Here is a 12,969-nt window from a genome sequence, read left to right on the forward strand (position 1 = left end):
AAGACCTTGTCTCAAAAATAGTAATAAAAATAAAGGAACTCTGTGATGAGTCCCATGTATTTGGAGTCATCTTCCCCAATTTCCTACTTCAAATGTATCTAGCTGGGTACCCGTCTATCATCTAAAATGAGTCATCATCTCCTGAGCCCAGATTTATTACAGTTTGTTTCTTACACTAGTCTGGGTTCTTCTGATTTGTGCTAAAGACTCCCTTCTCCCCACTATTCCAGGAAGTTGCTACTACAGTCAGCTTTAAAGACATTTTATTGGTTATTGCTAGGTAGATTTCTTACTCTGCCTGGTTCAAAAGGCTCATGGGCACATGGATTTTTCTTTTTTTGTCTGGAGTGGTAAAAAGGTGAGGTTACTCCAACAAGGGAACAGGCATTGCTGACTTTCATCTTTGGTTTGGCCCCTGATATGATTTGGATCTGTGTCCCCACCAAATCTCATGTGAAATTGTAATCCCCAGTGTTGGAGATGGTGTCTGGTGGGAGGTGACTGGATCATGAGGGCAGAGTTGCACCATCCCCCCTTTGGTACTGTATAGTGTGAGTTCTTACAAGATCTGGTTATTAAAAATGTGTGTGGCATCTCCCCCACCCCTTTGGTCCTGCTCCTGCCATGTAAGATGCCTGCTCCCACTTTTTCCTGGGGCATCCCCAAAAGCAGATGCTGCCATGCTTCCCATACAGCCTATGGAACCAAGAGCCAATTACACCTCTTTTCTTTATAAATTATCCAGTCTCAGGTATTTATTTATAGGAATGTGAGAACAGACTAATACAGAAAATTGGTACCAGAAGTGGGGTATTTCTATAAAGATACCTGAAAATGCGGAAGCGGCTTTGAAACTGGGTAATAGGCAGATGTTGGAAGAGTGTGGAGGGCTCAGAAGAAGACAGAAAGATTAGAAGATTTGGAACTTCCTAGAGACTCGTTAAATGGTTGTGACCAAAATGCTGATAGTGATATGGAACAGAGATGGCCAGGCTGATGACGTCTCAGACAGAGATGAGGAACTTAACTGAGAACTGGAGCAAAGATCATTTTTCCTATGCTTTAGCAATGAATTCGGAGCCATTGTGCCCCTGCCTTAGGTATATGTGGAACTTTGAATTTGATTTAGGGTATCTAGTGGAAGAAAATGCTTTTTTTTTTTTTTTTTTTGAGACAGAGTCTCGCTCTGTCACCCAGGCTGGAGTGCAGTGGCGCCATATCGGCTCACTGCAAGCTCTGCCTTCTGGATTCATGCCATTCTCCTGCCTCAGCCTCCCAAGTAGCTGGAACTACAGGCGCCCGCCAATTTATTCTATTTTTTAGAGATGGGGTTTCACCATGTTAGCCAGGATGGTCTCAATCTCTTGACCTCGTGATCTGCCCACCTCAGCCTCCAAAAGTGCTGGGATTACAGGCGTGAGCCACCATGCTCAGCCTTCTGGTGGAAGAAATTCCTAAGCAGCAAAGCATTCAAGATTTAGCCTTGCTGCTTCTAACAGCGTATGCTCATGTGCATGAGCAAAGAAATGACATAAAACTGGAACTTATATTTAAAAGGGAAGCAAAGCATAAAAGTTTGGAAAATTTGTAGCCTGGCCATGTGGCAGAAAAGCAAAGCCCATTTTCAGGGCAGAAATTCAAGCTCGCTGCAGAAATTTACTTAGTAAAAAGCAGCCAATTGCTGATAGTCAAGACAATCAGGTTAAGCCCTCAAGACATTTCAGAGATCTAATAGACAGCCTCTCCCATCACAGGCCCAGAGGCCTAGGAGGATTGAATGGTTCCATGGGCCAGGTCCAGGGCCCTGTTGCCCTGAATAGCCTCAGGACTCTGCTCCCTACATCCCAGCCACTCCACCGCCAGCCATGGCTCAAAGGTGTCTGGATACAGCTCAAGCTGGTGCTTCAGAGGGTGCAAGCCATAAGCCTTGGCAGCTTCCACATGGTGTTAAGCCTGCAGGTGCACAGGGTGCAAGAGTTGAGACTTGGGAGCCTCTGCCTAGATTTCAGAAGATGTATGGCAAAGCCTGGATGTGCAGGCAGAAGCCTGCTGCAGGGGCAGAGCCCTCATGGATAACCTGCTAGGGTACTGAGGAGGGAAAGTGTGGGATTGGAGCCCCCACAGAGAGTCCCCACTGAGGCACTGCCTGGTGGAACTGTGAGAAGAGAGCCACCATCCTCCATACCCTGGAATGGTAAAGCCACCAACAGCTTGCACCATACACCTAGAAAAGCCACTAGCACTTAACACTAGTCCATGAGGGCATCAATGGGAGCTGAACCACAGGGGCAGAGCTGCCCAAGGCTTTGGGAGCCCACCCCTTGCAACAGTGTGCCCTGGATGTGAGACATGGAGTCAAAGGAGATTTTGGAGCTTTAAGAGTTAATGACTGCCCTGCTGGGTTTCAGACTTGCATAGGGCCTGTAGCCCCTTTCTTTTGGTTGATTTCTCACTTTTGGAGTGGGAATATTTACCCAATACGTGTACCTCTTTTGTATCTTGGAAGTAACTTGTTTTTGATCGTACAGGCTCATAAGTGGAAGGGACTTGTGTTGTCTCAGATGAGACTTTGGACTGTGGACTTTTGAGTTAATGCTGGAATTATTTGAGACTTTGCGGGGCTACTGAGAAGGGGATGATTGTACTTTGCAATGTGAGAAGGACATAAGATTTGCAGGGGCCAGGGGCAGAATGATATGGCTTGGAACTGGTCCCCACCAAATCTCATATCAAAATGTAATCCCCAGTGTTGGGAGGTGGGGACTGGTGGGAAGTGACTGGATCATGAGGGTGGAGTTCCCATGAATGGTTTAGCACCATCCCCCTTTGGTACTGTATAGTGAGTGCTCACAAGATCTGGTTGTTTAAAAGTGTGTGGTACCCCCTGATCCCTGGTCCCACTCCTGCCATGCAAGATGCCTGCTCTTGCTTTGTCTTCCATCATGACTGTAAGTTTCCTGAGGCCTCCCCAGTCATGCTTCCTGTACAGCCTGCAGAACCACATGTGAGCCAATCAAACCTCTTTTCTTTATAAATTACCCGGTCTCAGGTATTTCTTTATAGCAATGAGAGAATGGACTAATACAGCCCCTATATGAACTATCTTCCTCCTTCTGAAAAAAGGCTTGGCTATCTTTTTGTTTTCTTTCTTCCTTACTTTTTGGATATTCTTTCTCTTCCTTTGTGGCAGATGAGGCCTGTCCTTGCTTGAGAAGGAGCAGGTTTAGAGGTATTTATTTATTGCCATAAGTCTTGTAGAAACTTTTCTTGTGATGCTGACAAGCATGGTCTCTGTTCCACTTAAGTGGTAACATCTGAAACTCAGAGTTGGCTTGGGACAGCCTTTGGCCTATTTCGTTCTGGACTAGTCAAGCCCACCTAGCTTAGGCACAGGTGTTGTCACATCCACCCCATAAACTTGATTACACAAGAGGATAAACCTGGGCTCAGGTTTATGATGTGCTTGCCAAGCACTGCTTTCCTTCTCAGGAAAGGGTTGCTGAGGCATGGTAAGATTGGATTGGGTTCTGCTGGATCATGGGAAAATTTTCCTGCCCAAATATTTTTCTTACTGCAAAGTCAAAATGGCCTGTAAGCCAGAGTTCACTGTCCAGCTCTAGCCCTCCTCAATCCAGGAGTGTCTGGTGAACTGTATCACAACACAGTAGGTGAATTGGTTGTGCCTGCTTTTACCCTAAGGCTTAAGATTTCAGCTGATTCGGCTGGACGTGTTGGCTCACACCTGTAATCCCAACACTTTGGGAGGCCAAGGCAGGCGGATCGCCTGATGTGAGGAGTTCAAGACCAGCCTGTCCAGCATGGTGAAACTCCATCTCTACTAAAAAGACAAAAAAATTAGCTAGGCGTGGGGGCACATGCCTGTAATCCCAGCTACCCAGGAGGCTGAGGCAGGAGAATCACTTGAACCCAGGAGGTGGAGGCTACAGTAAGCTGAGATGGCACCACTGCACTCCAGCCTGGGTGACAGAGCAAGACTCCATCTCAAAAATAATTCAGCTAATTCACTTCCTAGTCATTTCTAGAGTTGGACTGCATATTCTTTTGTGACCCATAACAGTTTGAGTCAGAACGACCATGTGTCTGTGAACCAATCTGAAATTGATACGGACATCTCCAAGCTGCCTAAAACTTTATATAGAGTTCTTCTAGCTCTATGTGTCCTTTAATCATACACATTTTGGAACTCCAGTGTGCCTGCTCTGGGAAATGCAATGCTAGCCTACATTGGGCCTTTTTCAGTGGTGTGTTAGAAACTGACTGAGGGGGTGGGGGATCCACAATCTGCAGCAATTTCTAATTTCTATGATATAAATATTCCTACCATTGTCCATTAAAAGCTACCAACCTGATGTCACTGCACATCAAGTTGGGAAGAGATGCACACAATTGGTTCTCCTGTGGGGAGCCAGCAAAAGCCAGCCGCAACACACCACGGCTTTGCACATTTTTAAAAAGGCACCCCCTGGTGGATAAATTAAGACAGGTATCCCCTTTGGGCAAATCAGAAAAAGACATCTCTTCTGGGGAGACCTGTGCCACATGTACACCTTAGTGAGAAGGCAGGAGCCCCTTCCTCCACACATAGCTTGTTGAGGGGAATGTGAACTAGATTTTTAGGTCCATTCGCCTCCTTAACTGCGTACTTTTGTGCAGTGCAAAATCAGCTCAACCTTACAAGGCAGTCCAGCCACTGATTCATGACCACCTCGTAGTTAAGTAAAATGGATGGAATAGAAGAGAGCCAAGTTACCAAGCAGTCTGAAAGCCTGCTTTATGCGGATAATTATAGGATGATATTGCCAGATGGAATATTAGTTGTTCTTAATGTTAGTCTAATCAAAAGAAGGCTATTATTGCTAAAAAGGGCCTCCAACTATACCATTCCAAGGACAGACATGATATAGCTAAGACGACTTGGGAAATGTGATATCTACAGTACTACATAGAGTCCAACTCACTAAATATATTGATCTTTAGTGATTTAAATCCTAACAACAGTCAAACACAGGCATAATGTGAATATTTAAATTTAATGTAGTTCTTTCCTATTTAACAAACAGTTTTCTGTAACTCCTATTTAGGCTACCAATTACCCTGTGAAAGTTATCCTCCCCCCTTTTTTACAGATGAGAAAGCAGGTTGAGAGATCAAATAATTCAAGGTGACTCAAAAAATAATTCAAGGTGACTCTTCCTTTTAAAAACTAAGTATGTAATGGATAATATGCAACTGATTTCTTATGAAACATAACATTTATGTTTTTAGATTTTCTTTGCCTTTAACTCAAGGTAAGTCCAGTTTAAACCTATACTTTTTGTAATTAGCCAAATCAAATGATCATAATTCAAAGATGCTAAAATAGAATGCTACACAGTGATGCTGATAAATACTGTCGATTAGCCAGCAAACAGTAATGTGAATTTGCTGCAGGACGATCATTCTGACTTAGATATAATAGAAAGATTTTAGATAAAATAGAAAACTTTTTAAAGAAATTCAACTATATCCTAAAACTTGACCTGGTCAAACTTATTCCATATTATATTCAGCTGCTCTAATATACAGCAGGTTGAAGATAAAATAATGACAGAATTTGACTGGTCTAAACATACAAATATATTTTCCCCCTTATCTTTCTTTCCTTGGGAAAATAAGAAAAAGAAAACATTACTCTGTTTACTCAGAAAGCAAGGAGAGCAGCACCTTCTCCTGGACTCTGTGACTGTCAGCCTTCTTGTCATCACAAGAAGGTGAGGGGTGCCAGGATTTCACTATGCTGCTCCTTCACTGGAATGGGAAGGAAATGCTCCAGCTGTTTTAATCAGTGACATTTATTAACATGCTTCAAAAGTGACCAAAGTGACCAGCCAGCACAATAGCCGAGGCAATCAACGTTCTCTTAGTGTGATCTCCTCCAAAATACCAAATAAATAGGTTTAGGAATAACCTCAAATAAATTGTAATTTAACTTCACCCAAAATTACACATCCTCTGCCTGAGGATAAAGTCACTGCTCTTCCCTGCTCCTGTAAAGATACTAGTGGGAGGGGAGGAAGCTCAAATGACTCTGTAATTTAGAATTACAACCAGAGAAGAAATACTTCACAATAGAGACGTTCCATTGAAGAGCCACATTCATTTTGGAATGTTTGTTTTGAAAACAACTCTTCTGGAGGAATTCAAAAGGTACTGAACAAAGCAATATAAAGTAAATCTTGGGTTGTTCTGCAGAATAAACATATACAATTGAGTAGACCAGATGGCAAAAACATACCAATTACAATCTGAATGCTAAATTTAAAACCCTTACATTCTGAAGGCCTGAATATCAACAAATCTATTTATGTTTATGATCCTAAAAAGACATTAAATATTATTAAACCCCCAACTTCCAAAACATAAGAGAGACCCAGCAAACTGGGCTAGTGGTATCTCAGTACACAGTCACACATGACTAGACTAGACTAGACTAGAGATCTGAGTTTGCAACCCAAGTACAAGAGGTCTTTAGGAGCTCAGGCTAAAGGGAGGCACTTTATTCAAATGCATGGCCTGAGAGAAGAGGGAAAGTACCTTGTAATCTTAAACTATGTGGTCCATCGCATGTTCTACCTCAAAGACAATCTAGACTACAGTATCTCCTCTTAAACTGCCAGTTCAGAACACAACGTATTTTATTTGGAAACTAAGTATTTGCTTCACTCGAGTGAAGAATAATTTAGCAGCGACAGAGAACACAACTCCTGTTTTAACCATGGGAAAGAGAAGAGAGAGTGATAAAGTATCTCGCTGGGGAAATTAAAAGATTTCTGGGTCTGTCTGGGTTTATTATATTATGAGCTTGATTCTTCAACCGTCACTCCATTTGGTAGTCAGGAAGAAAGCACGTGTAGCTGCAAGGGGAACTGGAAAGAATTACCCTGCTCTTCTGCACCCCCAGCCAGGCCCACTAGCTGCAATGCTGTGCACAACTCCAGTTCCAATGCTTCCCTCCACAGTGGAGGCATAGCCAGGGCTGAACCAGATGCATGCCCACAGTGTGTTTCTGGCTCAGAGCCTGTCAGGAAATTCATGTCTGGGAAGAAACTAAGTATTCTGATGATGGCTATGGTCAATAGATCTACCAGCAATTTGTCCCTTTTTTGGTTACAGATTTTAAGGCAGAAACTCAATCTCAGCAGCTAATTTCATCCTACTTTCTTCAGAAACATTCTCTGATTCAGTTGAGTACGCAAGAAAATGTGTGTGAACATTCACTCCTGTCCTCCCCACATACATATATAGACATACAATAAGAAACATACATACATATATACCCTAGGTTGTCAATGTATGCTGCTGAATGCCTGAAAGGTTACTTTTCACTTAAAAATAAAATTTGATGAATTATTCTGCAAGTATGGATTTGGCCCTAGCAAATTTTTATAAATATAGTTTGAGAGGACAGCAACAAAGGTTTTAACTAGAAGCTGTCTTCAGGGTTTTCCTGATAGATTTTGTTAGTATGTATTTTATTTAAAACAGGCATATCCTTATGGATTATAAAAATAGAAATGTATATATTTGTTAATACATATTCACAGCTTATGCTGGAATGGCTCACAGGAGAAGTCATGGTTCATGCAGAGAATAAACATTACTCAAGTAAATAAAAATAAGATTAGGTCCATAAAGGCTGAGAACTTACAGTCAGTAATCAGCTCATTTGGTTTCTCTTTGTAGGGCAATCAAAAACATGAAAGGTGGTGATGTAAACACACACAGACATACAATTACATGAATTACATGGAAAGAATATAAATTAACCAATAAAGCAATGTGGAGTTAAGGTGCAAAAATACAATCTTCATCCGTTTTCTCTACTCCTGTGTTTTCAAGCATCACAACATGTTAAATGTCGTGGGTGGCAACACCGACCAGACAGGTCTGAATGTTTGTAGATTTGCTAAGTATTGAAAGTTAAAGCCAGATCCTTTGAGATCTATGATCACACATTTTGGTAGAAACTGCAGATTTACAGAGATGACTACTGAGCAGTAGGTAGTAAATGGAGCCAAGAAGTACACTCTTGCCCATCCATCTTCCATTGGAATCAGAATATTGGCTTCAATCACTGACTCATCTTTATATAATCTTCACCCTGAAAAATAAAAGTTACCAATGTAAGAATGCTTTAAAAGTCAATAAAGTTTAATTAATCTGTTTTAAGATGCACAAAATTTTATTTTCAGTGAGGTTAATTTTAAAAAACACAGACTAAAAAAAGCTGATTTGGCTTTTTTCCATTAATTTAATTTAGATGAAGGCAAATGTTTTGTTTTTCTAATTTTTAAACATTTCAGTAGCTTTTGGGGTAGAAGTGGTTTTTGGTTATGGGCGAAGTGTATAGTGGTGGAGTCTGAGATTTTAGTGCAGTTGTCAACCTACATGAAGACAAATGTTATCTCATCTAATAAAAGTTATCAAAAAGCCAATTTCTTCAATTTTGTAAAAAATATTTAAAACATAAAAAGTTTGTTCTGGCCAGGTGCGGTGGCTTACACCTGTAATCCTAGCCCTTTGGGAGGCCGAGGCAGGTGAATTACCTGAGGTCAGGAGTTCAAGACCAGCCTGGCCAACACGGTGAAACCCCGTCTCTACTAAAAATACAAAAAATTAGCTGGGTGCAGTGGCATGTACCTGTAACCCCAGCTACTCAGGAGGCTGAGGCAGGAGAATCGCTTGAACCCAGGAGGCAGAGGTTTCAGTAAGCCGAGATTGCGCCACTGCACTCCAGCCTGGGTGACAGAGCGAGACTTCGTCTCAAAAAAAAAAAAAAGTTGTTCTGTGCTCCCAGAGGTTGACCTAAAAAAAAAAAATTAATTAAAAAAAAAAGGTTTGCAACATTTCCTTATAGCTATTTAAAGAGCTCCCAGAGTAATAACAATAATGAAGAAATCAACATAGGACATATTCATTTTAAAGTCTCCAGTTCCTTCAACAAATTTTGCTTGGACAACTAGATACTCACATGCAACACATGGACTCCTACCTTACACCATATAGAAAAATTAGTTCACAATGGATCAACCACCCAAATAAAAGAGTAAAAACCATAAAATTCTTAGAAAACATGAGGCAGGTAAATCTTCATAACTGTGGATTTGGCAATGGAGTCTTAGATATGACACCAAAAGCATGAGTAACAAAAGAATAAAAATCGATAAATTGGACTTCAACAAAATTAAAATATTTTGTGCATCAAAGAACACTATCAACAAAGTGAAAAGAAGCCTAGAGAAGGGGAAAAAATATCTGCAAATCATGTAACTGATAAAGGTTTTGCAACCACAGTAAAGAACTGTTACCACTCAACGACAAAACCTAATTAAACATTAGCAAGGGACTTGGACATTTCTCCAAAGAATACATACAAATGGCCAACAAGCACATGAAAATATGTTCAACATCATTAGACATTAGGGAAATGCAAATAAAACACAATGTGATATCACTCCATACCCATTAGGATGGCTATAGTTTTAAAAAATGGAAAATAAGTATTGATGAGATGTGGACAAATTGGAACAGACATACATTGCTGGTGGGAATGTAAAATGTTTCAGGTACTATGGAAAACAGTTTGACTATTCCTCAAAAATTAAACATAGAATTGCCATATGACCCAGCGATTTGACTCCTAGTTGTATATACAAATGAATTCAAAACAGGTATGCAAACAAACACTGTACACACGTTCAGAGCAGTACTATTCACAATATCCGAGAAGTAAAAACATATGTCCATCAATGGATAAACAACTGTATATATATGATTATTTGACCATAAACAGGAATTAAATACTGGTGATACACGCTACAATGTGGATGAACCTTGAAAACATTATACTAGGTGACAGAAGTCAGACACAAAAAGTCACATACTGTATAGATTCCATGTATATAAAATATTAATATATAGAATAGGTAAATCCATAGAGACAGAAAGCAGATTCATGGTTGCAAGGGCTTGGCGCAAGTGGGCAATGGGAATTAACTGGTTAATGGGTTCAGGATTATCTTTTGAGGTGATCAAATGTTTTGTAACTACATAGACGGGATGGTTGCACAACATTGTGAATGTACTAAATGGCTCTCAATTTTTATGTTAAGTGAATTTTACTTCAATTAAAAAAATCCTTACAGTGATGGGCTGCTGCACTAGGGAGCCTGGACTAGGTGAGGACTGGTTCTACCATTAAAGCTGTGTGACCTTGGGCACCTTACCCAGCCTTTTGCTATTTTTTTCATCTATAAAATAAGTATAATTCCTTAACACAATCATTGTAGGGAATATTTAAGATAAATATAAATGAAAGTACTTTGTAAACTGTAAATCGAAATACAAATAAAGGTAGTATTATTAACAAAAAGCTAGATTAGTGCCACTCCCATTTATGGACTAAGTCTATTAATAATAAAATTTTGATAAATTTATCAGTTGCTCTTTATAGACTCCATGTAAAACGCATTTTAATATTTAGAATCTGATGCCATTTCTTTTTTTTTTCTTTCTTTTTTTTTTTTGAGATGAAGTCTTGCTCTGTTGCCCAGGCTGGAATACAATGGCATGATCTTAGATTACTGCAACCTCCACTTCCCAGGTTAAAGCAATTCTTGTGCCTCAGACTCCTGAGTAGCTGGGATTACAAGCACACACCACTACGCTTAAGTTTTGTATTTTTAATAGAAACAGGGTTCACCATGCTGGCCAGGGTGGTCTCAAACTCCTGGCCTCAAGTGATCTGCCTGCCTCCGCCTCCCAAAGTGCTGGGACTACAGGCAGAAGCCACCACACTTGGCCTGAATCTAATGCCCTTTCACTTGCTTATTAGTGTATTAAAAATGGCATCAACATTTTATTTAAAGACATACTAAGAAAAGTGGTCAACAGAAACCCTACCTTGAGATACCCCTTTTTTTCCCCCTTTTGAGACAGGGTCTCACAATCATGGCTCATCGCAGTCTCAACCTCCCTGGGCTCAGGTGATCCTCCCACCTCAGCCTCTCGAATACCTGGGATTACAGGTGTACACCACCATGTCCAGCAAATTTTTGTATTTTTTTGTAGAGATGGCGTTTTGCCATGTTGCCCTGGCTGGTCTTGAACTCCTGGGCTCAAGATATCTGCCCACCTCAGCCTCCCAAAGTGCTAGGATTATAAGCATGAGCCACTGTGCGCAGCCAAGATACCCTCTTAAATATAAACTCTCCCATTGATTGTACTTACAGGAATTGCTATTAGCGTCTGTCTTCCCAGTCTTGGTATGCCTGCTTGAGTTCTGCTGAGATTTGTTCTGCTCTTCTCCAGTGAGTAAGGCCTTTATTTCAGAAGGGATTTTTCCTTGGTCCATTGCCATGCACCACTGCTTGTACTGAAATATGTAAAACATATTTAAATAAACCTTTATTCCTCAGAATTCAGGAACCACTGGTCGAAATCCTAGACATAAGAACTCCCATGGCTAGAAGTCATGTTCGCTGCTGGAAAACCCACTTTCCATGGTATTACCTATTTATAAACTGAAGACATGTATGAGATCTGCCATCTTTCAGAAGAGGTGGAAAAACAGCTGCTGAATCGTCTTTGATGTATTGGAGTGTTGCTCAGATTTAAAAGGCCCCTGTGGTTAAAAGGACATCTCCCCACAGTGGGCCACTAGTTAGAATTCATCTTTTATATATATATATACTTGTCACAGTATTATTTCTACTCCCAAAACAAAGAAATAAATGTCAGTAATTTTCTTTCTCTCTTTAACAAGTAATCATTAAATGTCTACTATCTACCAGAGTGCATGCTAGGGACTTTGGGGGTATACAAAGACAAAGCTGACCAAAGATTCTGCCCTCAAGTGGCTTACACTGCAGAAAGAAAGAAATAATTGATAGCATGTCACATATTCAACATATCAAAAAAATCTACTGAATAGTATATATCTGGACAATATATACAACACTGTTCATGTCCCTCTCTTCATGTTCCAACCTTGTTGTCTTACCTTCTAAAAACCTATGGAAGCCTGTCCCAGTTGTGTAATGATCACGGTAATATCATCTCTCTCTTCTGTCACTTCCTTCCTCAACTCACAATAATGGAGTTTCAATTCTGTTTTATCTACTCTCTTTCACATTTTTACAGCCACTGTCCAATATATGAATGCATGAGTGAATAAAACATGTAAAATAAATAAAGTCACTTGGCCAGGTGTGGTGGCTCACGACTGTAATCCCAGCACTTTGGGAGGCCAACACAGGTGGATCACGAGGTCAGGAGATTGAGACCATCCTGGCTAACACAGTGAAACCCCATCTCTACTAAAAATACAAAAAAAATTAGCTGGGCGTGGTGGCAGGCACCTGTAGTCCCAGCTGCTTGGGAGGCTGACGCAGGAGAATGACGTGAACCCGGGAGGCGGAGCTTGTGGTGAACCGAGATCGCGCCACTGCACCCCAGGCTGGGCAACAGAGCGAGACTCTCTCAAAAAAGTAAACTCTAAAAATTTAAAAAATAATAAATAAAGTCACTTAAACATGAATGGTTATGCCACGCACAGTTACACATTGTTATATTGCTTTGTCTACTTGCCAATATATTGTGAGTATCTTTCTACATCAGTAAATAGATGTGCATTGTGATTTTTACTGGCTACGAAGTAGTCCAATATATGAATGTAGTAACATTTATTTAACCAGTCCTTTATTGTTGTCCATGTGGGTTATTTTCCATTTTCTTCTCTCATAAACAGTCCCTCAGTGTGACAGTCATGTACACTCCGCTCCCACCAGCAGTGTATGAAGATGCCTATTTGCCCCCATCCTGGCTAACAGGTTAATATTCTCTCCAATGTTTGCCAACTGGACAGGTGATAACTGGTATCTTCGTATTTTAATGTGTTATTTATTTGTT

The 12,969-nt window shown here is 40.6% G+C and overlaps 1 protein-coding gene across 1 annotated transcript in view; it reads right to left on the reverse strand.

The window, feature by feature from the left end:
* Positions 1–5,032: 5,032 nt before the first annotated feature.
* CREBL2 (cAMP responsive element binding protein-like 2) overlaps positions 5,033–12,969 on the reverse strand; it is a 37,502-nt gene continuing 29,565 nt past the window's right edge. Inside the window, exons 3-4 of the mRNA XM_011993637.1 lie at positions 11,290–11,434; positions 5,033–8,161 (exon numbers count right to left, since the gene is read on the reverse strand). Of these exons, the coding sequence (XP_011849027.1) occupies positions 8,157–8,161; positions 11,290–11,434 (150 nt within the window). The 3' untranslated portion in view covers positions 5,033–8,156. The remainder of the gene's footprint in view (positions 8,162–11,289; positions 11,435–12,969) is intronic.

Source organism: Mandrillus leucophaeus, unplaced genomic scaffold (genome assembly GCF_000951045.1).
Source record: "Mandrillus leucophaeus isolate KB7577 unplaced genomic scaffold, Mleu.le_1.0 Scaffold431, whole genome shotgun sequence".
In the NCBI taxonomy this organism is placed as follows: Eukaryota; Metazoa; Chordata; class Mammalia; order Primates; family Cercopithecidae; genus Mandrillus; species Mandrillus leucophaeus.